General features: G+C 38.6%; 1 protein-coding gene across 15 annotated transcripts in view; it reads left to right on the top strand.

The window, feature by feature from the left end:
* The window catches only part of CADPS2 (calcium dependent secretion activator 2), a gene marked incomplete at both ends in the record, with an annotated part of 405,485 nt that overhangs the window by 134,068 nt on the left and 256,919 nt on the right, over positions 1 to 14,498 (top strand). For all 15 annotated transcript variants that reach the window (XM_084229261.1, XM_084229256.1, XM_084229258.1 and 12 more), the window contains one exon: positions 8,499 to 8,831. In XM_084229261.1, the coding sequence (XP_084085387.1) occupies positions 8,499 to 8,831 (333 nt within the window). The remainder of the gene's footprint in view (positions 1 to 8,498; positions 8,832 to 14,498) is intronic.

Raw genomic sequence — 14,498 nt, 5'->3', positions numbered from 1 at the left:
GTGTTTCACCAGGAGGGCGAAGACAGTTAGCTGCCATTGTTCTCTGTAGAATGGGAAGAACTTAGAATTTTCCTTTGCTGTTACAGGCATCAGAACCAGAGAAAATGACAGCCAGAGGGAGAATGTTGTCACCTGGAAACAACTTGCTAGTAGCAGGTCCTGTACATACCTAGATTATTGCCTCAGAACAACTTCTCTTCCCTAAAGGAATTTGATGTTTGGATGTTGTTTTAATGGTGGTGAGGGAATTCAGGCTCTGGAAGGGTGATTGGATTGATTTCTACCTTTGATGGCCTTCACCTTCCTGAAAATCAGATGCTGAGATTAGAAAACAGCATTGTTATTCCAGGTATAGTTGCCATCTGGTGGAAAAATAAATAACTACAAGGTGTGAAGAATAAATAATTGCAAGGCATAAACTAGACAGTTCAAATATCTATTGAGAGCCTCTCTAGGCCAGGAAAATAGAGTCAAGTTTTGGCTTGATTTTTGTCTTAATAGAATGTGTGCTCTTAAGATTGACTTTACTTTCCAGAAATGTCCTTATTTTCATTTTGGAACTGTTTTCTCTGCTGTAGGCCTGGTTTATCAAGAGTAAATAACTTGCTATCCTTAAAATTCATGTTGTGTAAGGTTAGAAGAAGAAAGGGTAGTAGCTTGCTTCCTGGTGTCCTAGATTGTAGTATGGAAAGAAAGATTTGGGTTTTAAAAATGTCTTCTTCCAACCTCTGTGTCTATGTTAACATCCATTTCTTTAAAGAAAGTTACTTTTGATGTATCTGCATCCAAGAACCACTATTTACTTTATTATTCATTGTGGATTTGTTTAAAATTTTAAAACCATGTATTTGACATACTCTGAAATGCATCACAGAATAATTTAGTTTGATGGAAGCGACTGATATGTGAAAGAAAATGTAGAGTAAATGTAATTTGTAGAGTTTAGGTGGGAGGTATATGCCAGAACAACAGATTATGTACTATCAGTTTTAAGTTCTGATTTCTTCACATTTCATAAGAATGGGTTTGAGTAAATCAGTGATCTCTGAACCATTACAGTCTTTTTTCAATATTCCTGTATGTTTGCTACATGCTTCTAGGTATCATGGCAATGTCATACCACTCCAGGTGTCTATTCTAGAAGCTTACTTTGTGTCTCTACTTGTTGAGAACAGGTAACAATTCAAGTACAGGCATTGTGCACAGGTCGCACTTTGCATAACACTGAATAAAAATAGATATTACTTTATCATCTCATGATACTCAAATTGTATTGAAAATGTGATGTTATCCCTACTCCACCATGGTTCACATTCTGTTTGTGTTAACACCTGGATCACTAGGGTCACATCACTCAGGTCTGATTCTTCCTCAATTTTGTTATGTTATTTCCTGGCCCAGGAGAGGAGAGAGGCATAGAAGTGAGAGTGAGATGACAGAATTACACAATGAAAATTGAAATATTGTGGGCCTCCCCGGTGGCGCAGCGGTTGAACGTTGGGTTGCGAAGCTGCCCGCAGCCTCTGCGGCGCCGGTTCGATCCCCGGCTGCTCACCGGCCACCAGAGGAGGGTCCCACATGGCGCGCAGACCTCTCCTGCCGCCCGCTGCTCCCCTCAGCAGTGTACTTCGGTCCTTCTGCCTGCTCTGCTCCCCGCTCTGGCTCTGGTGAACTCTCTCACCCTCCCGCGCTTCTGACTGTACCCAGTGCATGTATAAACAAAAAAAAAAAAAAAAAGAAAATTGAAATATTGTAAAACTGGAAGATACCACATTGTGTTGATATTATATAATAAAGATAAATTAGATCTTATGAGATTCAAAAAGTGATTCTCTGAATTTTAAAAAAAATTATTATGATGATGGGGGCAGGGAGAGCAGAATAAGATAGCCTAATTATTATTATGATGGGGGCAGGGAGAGCAGAATAAGGTAGCAGAATAAGGAGAGGGAATATCTCCTTTCACTTTGTATCTACATACAGACATTTGAATGTGAAATTCACATTTGCCACCCCATGGATCCCTTTTCCATGTGACCATGACCTTCACCTTCAGGGGCTGAAGCCCAGGCTAGTGCCCAGTGGTCTTGTATTTGTGCACAGAGTGAGTCATTTGGTCAGTTCTTCAGTTTTAGGCTTACTAGTGACAGGGCTAAGGACAATTTGCCACTAGCTTTAGGGATATTTGATCAGTGAGTTGGAAAATGCCCATAAAGGAAGACAGGGAATTTACTATGAGCTGAAATTGAAGAAAAACACCTTGAAATGTTGATAAAATTGGAATAGCACACACACACACATTTCAAAACACAGTTACATGCTTTTCAAATGACATGTTAATTTGGATATAAACTCATCTCAATTCTTAGCACAGACTTGTGAGAAGATGTTGGTAGTTTGGGGCTTTCCATTTGCTCTAAGGGACTTAGATTAGTTATAAGGGAATTTTTATAGGGCCTCCCCTGGTGGTGCAGGCAGTTGAGCGCAGCACTGTGAAGCTGTCTGCAGCCTCTGCATCCTGGCTTCATTCTGGCTGGCTGGCGAGATACCCACATCGCGTGGCAGACCTCTCCTGTCTCGTCCACTGCTCCCCTCAGCAGTATATTTCAGTCAGTCTGCCTGTTCTGTTCCACGTTCTGTCTGGTGAATCCTCTCACCCTCCTGCACATCTGGCCTGTACCCCAGTTCTTGTATAAATAAAATAAATCTTTTTAAAAAAATAAGGGAATTTTTGTAAATCGAACTTGATCATAATGTTCAGTGTCCTATTTCAATGCTTAAAATATATTAAATGGAAAATGATAACACAGATTATTCAATTTTAAACTACAATTATCTACTATGATAGAAAAAAAGACTGAAGAATGTTCATCTTTTTTACTTTTGGAGTCATCTGAGAAATCGGAAATATTTACTTTGCTGTGCTTTCCAAATTTAGTAAAATATGTGTATAGAAAAGCAGGAAACAGTATTTGCTTTAAAAAAATCAATGTTTCAGAAAATCTTTTGTTAAAAAGTGAGAGATAATGAGGTTGTTCAGGAAAGTGCAGAAAAAACACTGTTGTCTCACACTGCTACTTTTTGTGAATTCTGACTCCCATAGGCAGTTAGTAATCTTTATAGAATTGTGTTTGGGAAAAACTATGAACTGGGAATATTACAAAAGGGAAGGGTCTTATACCTCTAAATCATATGCAGCATTGTAAATCGATGTCATCTAAAAAAAAAAAAAAAAAAAAAACCATAGGGCCCTCCCAAATAAGATTCCTTACTGGAAAGGCATATGGGAATTTTGAGAGCACCTGCTGCCTAGTTTACTTTAGGTCTAGAAGTTATCACTTTACCTAAGCGTATTATTATTATTATTATTTTAGATTTATTTATTTATACAAGTACTGGGTACAGTCAGAAGTGTGGGAGGGTGAGAATTCACCAGAGCCATAGCGGGGAACAGAACAGGCAGAGTGACGAAATACACTGCTGAGGGGAGCAGCAGGCGAGACAGGAGAGGTCTGCGCGCCATGTGGGACCCTCGCTGGTAGCCGGGGATCGAACCAGTGCTGCAGAGGCTGCGGGCAGCTTCGCAGCCCAGTGCTCAACCGCTGCGCCACCAGGGGAGGCCCTACCTAAGCTTATTTTTTAAATAAAAGATTTGATGCTATTAGATATGATTTCTTCACATTTGCCAAAGGATTGTATTGGTTAAATTGTAGTGGTTTCCAAACTGTTGGAAATCATGAATCAGTAAAAAACATAGGTGTCAAATAGAGCTTTATTAGTCAAGAAAGATTATTAACAACAAGAAAATCAACCAATGATTTACTATTAATAACATTGTATTACAAAGAAATAACTTGCTGCACCTATACTTTTTAAAAAGATTTATTTATTTATGCATACAAGAACTGGCGTACAGGCCAGATGTGCAGGGGGTGAGAGGATTCACCAGAGATGGAGCAGGGAACAGAACAGGCAGATCGACTGAAAACATGCTGAGGGGAGCAGCGGGCGAGACAGGAGAGGTCTGCTGCGCCATGTGGGTAGCTCCCCGGCCTTCCGGGGATTGAACTCGTGCTGTGGAGGCTGCAGATAGCTTCACAGCGCTGTGCTTAACCCCCTGAGCCACCAGGGATGCCCTGCACCTATAATTTCTATTAAAATATTGAATAAATTGAGCTTTATTAAAATTACTTTGTAACTGTTAATTTTTTACACTCAGTCAGTGCAAACCTTCTTACTATGTTGAAACCACCACCTTTTGTACTTGGTGACTTTCCAAAGGTCATTACCACGAGAAAAACCTACTGATTTCCTTTAAATTTTGAGTAATGGTACAAACTCTGCAGACTTCACAGGTGCTGATCCAATGTGAATTCATAGTCTGAGACGGGAGAACCACTGGTGCTCTACAGAACTTGCAGTAACATGAGGACAGGCACGTTTATGCTGTCAGAGAAAATGTGACAGATGTGCTGAGAGGACTCAGAATAAAGAAATGGCATCACAAGAGGTAGAGAATAACAGGAGTCTGTTCTCCCTCCTTGTGCTCTCCAGCTTGGTTTAATGAGCTATAAATTGATAAATCACCAGGTTGGATTATATGATGGTCAGGAGGACCACAACTTGAATAAGACTGGGCTTATTTTCACTTCTCTGTGATTTTGTGTAACCTCAGCTTGTAACTTTAATTCGCCATGCTTTTTGTTTTCTGACCTTGAAAATAGAAATAACCTATTTTATGTGATTGTGAGGGTTAATATATGTAAAGCCTAGGATGAATTTTGGCTGTTTTCAAAATGTAGGGGTTTTTTTTGTTTTGTTTTGCTTTTTTAATCACGAGACACCTGGACTTAAATGTCGGTGGCCTGCCAGGCTTCTGTGACAAAGGACAGATATCTCCCCAAGCCTGGTCTTCCTCTCCTCTTTAGATCGCACCCTTAGCCGCTGTTCTCTGCACCCAAGCAGGCCTTCTCCACACCACTGAGAAATGCTGTGATTCCCTTATTCACTGTCCCGTGGTCTCCTCTCTTTTCCAAACTCATTCAGTCGAAAGATCTCTGCTTACTTCCTGGGGGAAGCCTCTTGTGACCTGCTTGACTAGCTTCAAGACCTTCTTCCAAACTCTCGTGACCCCAGAAATTCTCAAGGGTCATCAAGGTGCAGTCATTTGAGCTTGTGTAATTACCGCTTCTTCCACTGCAGTCTCTGTGAAGGCAGCAAACCCAGGACATTTTGCTCCATAGTATTTTCCCAGCACTGGACAGTTTGCCCAGCACACAGTGTGAGACGAGTTATGAGGGAAGAAACCTGGAGAGCCTGGAGGGCCAAACGATTGTTCCCCATTGAGGGCACAGAAGTAAGTTCTCCAGAGCAGTGGAGGAGAGGGGTGGAAAGACAGGTTGGGGAGACTGGGTGGATGGAGAGATTGGATGGATGAGGAGACTGGCCCAATCCAGTGTCGACAGGGAGTCCATGACTGGCTTTGGCCACACAAAGACCTGACAGGAAATAGTGGTGTTTATCTCATGAGACTAACTCATCACTGTTAACAAAGCTTCGGGAATTGAAAACATCCACAGATAGTATATAGATCACGGGAATTGTTAAAGAATATTTTTTGTTGGGCCTCCCCTGGTGGTACAGTGGTTGAGCACTGGGCTGTGAGGCTGCCCACAGCCTCTGCAGCGCCAGTTCGTTCCCCGGCCACAGGCGAGGGTCCCACACACACCAAAAAAAAAAAAAAAAAGAAAGAATATTTTTTGGGTATTATTAAGGAGAATAAGGCATCTCTTATCAGTGGAGCTCTTGTCAGAGATTTCCTGGCTGAATACACGCTGGCAGCCTTCCCAGGAACCATCTTGTCCACATACATGATGATTCGGCAAGCAGATAATGTTTTGCTTGTCATTATACAATCCTTTTAAATCAAAGACGTGATGCCTTGGGCCTTCCTGGTGGTGCAAGTGGTTAAGAAGCAACCTATGAAGCTGTCTGTAGCCACTGCAGCATGAGTTTGATCCCCCAGCTGGCTAGGGAGCAACCCACATGACGCAGCAGACCTCTCCTGCCTCACCCTCTGCTCCCCTCAGCAGTGGATTTCAGTCAATTTGCCTGTTCTGCTCCCCACTCTGTCTCTGGTGAATCCTCTCACCCTTCCGCACATCTGGCCTGTACCCCGGTTCTTGTATAAATAAATAAATCTTTAAAAAAAAACAAAAGTGAGCAGGGAAGGGTCACGTAGCAGTCAGCTCACTGAAATGTGGAGAAACATGACAGCACAGAATGTATAGTTTTCTGATGCCAGGCCCCCAATTCCTGCATTCAATCAGTTACATGTTTGGTGGCATTTTCACAAGAAGGTCTTTGAGATACAGAACATAAAACTGTCAAAGGTGAACCCCAGGTGAGGGTAAAGGAATGTTGCTTTTGGGTTGCACAGGCCAGGTCAGTCTTCCCTCTGACTTGTCTAAATCACCTACATGCAATTTCCCAGTCCAGCGTCTGTTTTCCTCTCTCTCATTTCCCTTTTTACACGAGCTTCCTAAGAACAGTTTATATCTGCTGTCGTAATTGTATTGCCTTGAGTCCTCACCCTCCATCCCTCCTGTAGGTCTCCCCCACACTTCACTCCAGCAGACCTGCTCCACCAGTGGTGACCTAATGATGAGAAACAATAGTCCTCTTATTTTAGCTTAGTTCTCTATTGATTATTAACATGCCCATATTTTTCCTTATTCTCTGGCACCACTAACTTCCCCTGGATCCAGTTTTGTCAACTGTTTACATGTAGGTATTTCATAGAATTTCATTCTTTTTTTATTGAGTAATGTTACATTATAGCATTATGTAAGTCTTAGGTGTACGGAATCATCATTTCTTTATGCTACATAATATTCACCACCACATGTCCAGATTCCCTTCATGCTATTGATTCCTTCCCCCCAATTTATCCTGTTTCCCTACCCCCTCCTCTTCTGATACCCACTAACTTGGCCTCGTAGTCTAAAAGTTTATTTTTTATTGAGTTCATTTTTTTTTGATTGAAATCACATGGTACTTGATTTTTTTTTTTACTAGAATTTTTTTTTACTATACTAATCCAATAACACCCTCCAACACCCACCAGCGCATACAGATAACACACACACTCTGCTCCGTCTATATTCTTTAATCTTCAATTTTTGGTTACTAGAATCCAGGCACCCCAGGAGACAGCTGTAACTCCTAAATTCTCCTGCCTTACTTTCCGCCTTCTGTCAGTCATCAAGCTGTGTCAATTCTTTCTCCTAGCACTCTTTTGCCTCTCCCTCAGTCTCTAACCTCAGGTTCGTACTGTTTTCAGTGGGTCTGCTGTGCTCCTGTGATAACTGGTATCCTGATCTCTGCCCTAGTCCAGTGTCATCTACTCTTGATGTTGCCACCATCCATTTGCCTCAGCACGGCTTCTCAGCACTTGAGCACCTGTGTTCTGCAGCCATTATTGGCTGCCCATCACCAGACAGCTCTGCTTCCTTCCTTGGCACCCGAGCATTTTGCCATCTGCTCTCTGCTCTTGTTGGCACAACTTTTGCTGCCCTCACCCTCATATTTAATGTTCCTGCTGTATGAAAATTTTCACATTCCCTTCAAAAGCCCTGCTGTTTTATGCTTAGGCTTCTTGACTCCTGCTCTTTTGTTTTTTTGAAATGCATTGTGATTCAGATCACTGGTCCCTTGTGTCTCTCCCAAAAGAGATCATAACTCAGTTCCTTTCCTTTCCCTCTTCTTTTCCGTAGCTTCTATTATGACTCTTACACTGTTATATTTTATTGTTTATCCTGTCTCTCCCAGTTAGTGTGAGCTGTTCGAGCTCTGGGTCTTTGGCTCATGTATTTGTGTGTCCCTGAAACTTAGCAAAACATGTGACACATTTATTACCGCTTAGTAAATGCCAACTAAAAAACATGTAATTGTACTGAGTTAGTATCCGTTTAGGTATGATTTTATAGAGGAAACTAAGACTCCCAAAACATGATATTGTTTGTTTCCTGGCTTCAGATATCATTTGGTAACTTGTGAGAACCCAGCACTGACTGTTTTCATTTAAAAAAAAAAAAATCTTGAAGGGAAGCACCTACCAATTTAGAATACTAAATATCATGTAAGTATTTCTGAAGCTAGTCTTCAGGTGTTTATATTGTACTTTAAATTTGCCTTGCTATTGCAGCCTTATACACAGTTATCAATTTCCAAAAAGTTGTTTCAATTTCAAATATCTTCCCATAGAAAGTGTAATCATCTTACAGTTTTTGCAACACCAGTTACTGCCTTTTCTAAACATTTCAACATTTTAGAGAGATTTGGGACCTCTGTTTATGCCATTACTTACCATGTGTTATAAAACATTTTGAATAATTGTAAAATATTGCTGTCATAACTCTTTCTAGATTGCAAAAGCAAGTGGTGGTTGAATCCCTGCCTAGTTGTACATAGGTTGATTTTTGGTTTTTGTTTCTCAGGTTTTTCTGAAGAGTGATCGAGTGGCCAGGATGGTGCAAAGTGGAGGGTGTTCTGCAAACGACTTCAGAGAGGTATTTAAGAAAAATATAGAAAAACGTGTGCGGAGTTTGCCAGAAATTGATGGCTTGAGCAAAGAGACTGTACTGAGTTCCTGGATAGCCAAGTATGACGCCATCTATAGGGGTGAAGAGGACTTGTGCAAACAGCCAAATAGGATGGCCCTCAGTGCTGTGTCTGAACTTATTCTGAGCAAGGAACAACTCTATGAGATGTTTCAGCAGATTCTGGGCATTAAAAAACTCGAGCACCAACTCCTTTATAATGCATGTCAGGTAAGTGGTCCTTATTTCCCTACACCTTCACCCAACTTGCACAATGAACATTCTTTCCAATAAAGCTTATTTTGGTGAAAAGTTGAGTGAAATTGGATTTTAGTAAAGAGTGATATTTGAAAGTAGCTTTGAAAGAATTACTTGTTAGAGGGAGAAGAATATCAATATTTTTTTACCTAGTAAATAATCGTACCCATGTGCCCTATTTTAAGACAGCAGATCTATGTCAGTGGGGTATATTTAGGGCATGGCCTGAATAGTAAAGTGAAAACCATCTGTTATCTGAAGAAACTTGGCAATTTATTATAAATAGGTATTCCTCAGTGCAAAATAATTTGTCGTAAAAGATTTGACGCTGGTCTTCCGGTTTTATGGAAGTAACTGAAATTTCAATTTTCTTTAACCTTGCCAGAGAGAAACAAATTGAAGAGGATTGCTAACCTAGGTAATTTAAAGAGATGACAGAGTGAATAATATCTTTCTCCTTAGTTGTTATTCTAATCATAAATATGAAAAACTGAATAAGCCTGCTCTTTCTTCTTCAGACCCCATGATTGGTCGAAGAATGCATCCCTTCCATGTTTGCAGTTTGTGTGCTTATTTAACTCTGCCCTAATATATGATTTAAGTTGATAAAATTTTGACATTTTAAAATCCATGTACTCATTAATAGTTGCACCTTTATAATGTACATATGTTTACATTTATATTTAATCTTTTCACAAATCTACTTTTCTTAATTTCTGTATTCTATCTGTGTAATTTATTTTGCATTACTAATTGTGGATCATTTCAAATGAATAAGGTAACAGTTATTTCATAGTAAAGTAATGTGGCATCTAATTAACCCTGTGAACAACTTATGCTTTCATCGTAATTGTTTTCATTGCATTATTAAACTAGGTGGTAGTTTGATAACAGTCGATGGCTGTAAAACCAAAATCTTTTATTCAAACTAGAAATGTAATTGGTACTTGTATTTCTAATGTAACAGTAGCTCATTTGTACAGTTAAATATTGATGAACATAATTTTGTAGTAAAATTCAGACTGATATTTAATAGATCTTCATAGAGTATGCAAGTCAGCTCCTTGCTAGCTGTTGAGGAGACCTGGCTGAGCAAAATAAGATACCTGTTTTCCATATGCACAAGTCTGCTAAGCAGGTAGACTTTCAAATTGGTTATTATATATGCATTATCATTTATGGTCAATTTGATATTACAGGGTGATAAAATAAATACCTGTGGAACTATCAGTTAACTCAAGAGATTTCAAAATTCATCCTGTTTTTTAAGATTACTTCTACAGTAAAGGTGTGGACTCCTGATATTTTTTTGCTTATAATTAGAACATATGTCTTATGCAAATTTCCAATTATAGCAATGAGTTTGTTTTTCCTTTCAGTCCTATCAGTATTTGCCTCATTTATTTTGATGCTCTGGTTCATACACATTTAAAATTGCTATGTCTGTTGGTGGAATTAACCCAACATTATATCAAGTCCCTTTTTATTCCTGATAATTATCTGTTTTTCTGAAGTCTATTTTGATTTAAATTAATATAATGAAACCACTTTCTTTTGATTAGGGTTAACACGATGTGTTTTTCTCCATCTGCTTACCTCTAACCTATCTGATTCTTTGTTGAGAATGGTTTTTTTTTTTTTTTTGGTAGACTGATCATAATTGCCTAATTGCTCTTGGTTTTTTTAATCCAATATGACAAACTCTTTTAATGGGTGTGTTTACAGTACTCATATTTAGAGTGATACCCTGGGAATAAAATCTGAAATCTTTGTGGTGTCACTTTCTTGCATTTGACGCCCCCCCACACACACTTCCTGCTTTCTCTGGTTTTAATTGAACATTTTGTCTGAATCCTTTTGATATCCTCTTTTGATATACTACTTGTCTTTTTTAAAACTTGTTTGGTGGTTATCCTAGGATTTACAATCTATATTTTAAAATAATCTAAGTCTACTGTCAAATACCACTATAAGATTCAAATGCAGTGTAGCTATCCCACAGTCATGCCTAGTTTCTCGCCCTCATCCCTTGTGATATTTCTGTCATTTAATTCTATGCCATAATCACCCCAACATCATTACTACTGTCCTGGGACAGAATTGGGTATAGAGGGTATAGATGGGAGGTGGCAGGGGTGGGCGTTGGGGGGATTGTAGTATGAAAGAATTCACCAGAGACAGAGTGGAGAACAGTAGAGGCAGATTTATTGAAATGCACTGCTAAGGGAAGCAGTGGGCAAGGCAGGAGAGGTCTCTGCACTGCATGAGGGTCCAGAGGCTCTATTTATATTCATGGATTTGATTAGAGTGGCTAGTGTCAGGTAAGTCCAGACTGATGATCTTCATTTGCTTACGGGATCATCAAATTAAGAGATCATCAGCTTAATGGCCCAAGCTTTCCAGGCCAGTCCCATTCACTCCCTTCACCCATTTAAGCCTCCCAGCCCTGCCTGCCAGGTGAGGAATGGTGGCTTACTTGTTAAATTTAGCAATGATACCAAGATAGATAGCTACTACTCCTTTAAATAGTTAACTTTTAGATCTGTTAAGAATAATTTTGGGGGGGGGCGGGGAAGGGAGGGATTGAGATCAAAACAAGGGGGTTGCAATTATATGGGGAATATAAAAATAAAAAGAAAAAAAAAGAAAAAAAAAACAGAAAATGGCAACCTTGACTAGACAGTATCAAGGTCTTAAATTCTTAAGTGATTATAACATGACAAAATATTTGGAGTTTATGATTATAAGGTATTTCATTGCTGAAAGTTAATATGACAGAAAAAATGCCCATAATACTTCACCTTTATAGAATGACAATAAATGTTGGTATATATTCCTAGCAGTTTTTAATGACTTTCCTAACTATTAATAGTTAATGGTATATATCCTAGCAGTTTTTAATGATTTTCCTAACTATTAATAGTTAACTGTAGAAAATATATTGAAAGATCTTTCTAATTTAGAGGCTAGGTTTGAAACATTAAGATATTTTATTTGTGCCATAAAAGTTTGCTCTAGTTTGTGATAATGTAGTCTTAGGTATTCTACTGTTTACCAAATATAGCGTCATGGAATGAAGCACGTTGTAAGGAATACAGTGTTTGTTTAAATATTTTTATTTCTCCTTTCCTTAATAAACATTAGTTTAAATTAAAAAAAGAATAATTTTAAAAAAATATTCATTTCTTCTTATCCCTTCTCTGTTACTCTTTTTTTTATGTTGGTCTGTTTCTGAGCTATATAATTTTCTTAATCTGAAAACCTTCAGCATTTCTTGCAGAGCGAGATTGCTGGCTCTGAGTTCACTGTTCCTGTTTGTCTGAGTCTTTGTTTCTCCTTCATGTTTAAAGGGGACTTTTACTGGATATAGAAATATTATTAGTTTTCTGCTTCGAAGCCTGTGCTCCACCCCCTTTTTGCATGATTCTGCTAAATCTGATGAGATTCTTATCTTTGACTGTGTTTAGGTAAGGTGTGTTTGTCCTGGCTTCTTTCATTATTTTCTACTTAAGTTTTCTGCAGCTTCATTATAGTATACCAAGGTATGGTCTTTTTATTTGTGTCTCTCTTGTTTGGTATTTCGTGAGCTTCCAGAATCTGTGGGTTGGTTTCTGTCATTAACTTTGAAAAATTATCAGATACTCCCTCTGTTCAATTTTCTTTCTTTTTTTTTATTTAAATTTTATTTTTATATTCTCCATACAATTAAAACCTCCTTATTTTGAACCCAATCCCTCCTTTCTCCGCCCCCTCCCCCCATAGAGTGTCTCTGGTTCATAGTTGTTTGTTGATTTTGATATTTTCTTTCTTATAGTTACTCTTTTTCCTGGTCCCTTATTTAAGGTTCCTAGATTTCTGCTATGAGTGAGACTATCTGGTATTTTTCTTTTTCTTTCTGGCTTATTTTGCTGAGCATGATCCCTTCCAACTCCATCCATGTTGCTGCAAATTGCATGTGTTTATCTTATTGAAGGCTGAGTAATATTCCATAGTGTATATGTACCACATCTTCTTGATCCAGTGATCTATTTTTGAGCATTTGGGTTGTTTCCAAAGCTTAGCTATTGTAAACAGTGCTGCTATAAACATAGGGGTGCAGGTGCTCTTTGGAACTGATGTTTCTGTGTCCTTTGGGTAAATACCTAGGAGTGGAATTGCTGGATCATATGGAAGCTCTATGTTTAGTAGGTCCAGAAATCTCCACACAGCTCTCCATAGTGGTTGGACCAGTTTGCATTCCCACCAACAGTGTAAAAGAGTTCCTTTTTCTCCACAACCTCGCCAACATTTGTTGTTGCTAGTTTTTTTAATATGTGCCATTCTCACTGGTGTAAGATGGTATCTCATGGTAGTTTTGATTTGCATTTCCCTGATTACAAGTGATGCTGAACATTTTTTCATATGCCTGTTGGCCATTTGCATTTCCTCTTCAGAGAAGTTTCTTTTTAGCTCTTCTGCCCATTTTTTGGCTGGATTATTTTCTTTGTTTTGCTGAGTCTCATCAGCTCTATGTAGATTTTTGTGATCAGTCCTTTATCATTAGTGTTGTGTGCAAAAATGTTCTCCCAGTTGGTGGGGTTTCTCTTTGTTTTTGTTATTGTCTCTTTTGCTGTGCAGAAGCTCTTTAATTTGATGTAGTCCCAGCTGTTTATCTTTGCCTTCACTATCACTGCTTTGGGTGATGTGTCTGTAAAGATGTCGTTGATGTGCATATCATGTAGTGTTTCGCCTATATTTCCTTCTATGTATTTTATGGTTTCAGGTCTTATGTCTAGCTCTTTAACCCATTTTGAGTTGGTTTTTGTGCATGTTGTTAGGTAGTAGTCAAGCTTCATTCTTTTGCATGTAGCGACCCAGTTTTCCCAACACCATTTATTGAACAAACTTTCTTTGCTCCAATGCATATTCTTTGCTCCTTTGTCAAATATTAGTTGATCATAAATCTGTGGGTTTATTTCGGGATTTTCTATTCAATTCCATTGGTCTGTGTGTCTGTTCTTGTTCCAGTACCATGCAGTTTTGATGATTGTGGCTTTGTAGTATAGTTTGAAGTCTGGGAGTGTGATGCCTCCATTCCCTTCTTTTCTTTTTCAGGAGAGCTTTGGCTAATTGGGGTTTTTGGTGATTCCATATGAATTTCATCAATAATTGTTCTATTTCTTTGAAGAATAACATTGAAAATTTTATTGGAATAGCATTGAATCTGTATATTGCTTTTGGTAGGATGGCCATTTTAATAATGTTTATTCTTCCAATCCATGAGCAGGGTATGTCTTTCCATTTCTTTGTGTCTTCTTCTATTTCTTTTAACAGTGTTTTATGGTTTTCTTTGTATAGGTCCTTTACCTCTTTTGTTAGAGTTATTCCCAAATATTTGATTTTTTTTGTTTCGATAATAAAAGGGATGGTTTTTTTTTTATTTCTTCTTCTTCAGATTTATTGTTTGTGTATAGGAAGGCTACTGACTTTTGCGTGTTGATTTTGTATCCTGCCACGTTACTGAACTGATTGATGAGTTGAATTAAGTTTTTCTGTGGAGTTTTTGGGGTTCTCTATGTATATTATCATAACATCTGCAAATAGTGATAGTTTGACTTCTTCTTTTCCTATTTGGATTCCTTGTATGTCTTTCTCTTGTCT

This window comes from Talpa europaea, assembly GCF_964194135.1.
Source record: "Talpa europaea genome assembly, chromosome: 3".
Classification (NCBI taxonomy): Eukaryota; Metazoa; Chordata; class Mammalia; order Eulipotyphla; family Talpidae; genus Talpa; species Talpa europaea.
This window is presented reverse-complemented; position numbering and strand designations above follow the sequence as displayed.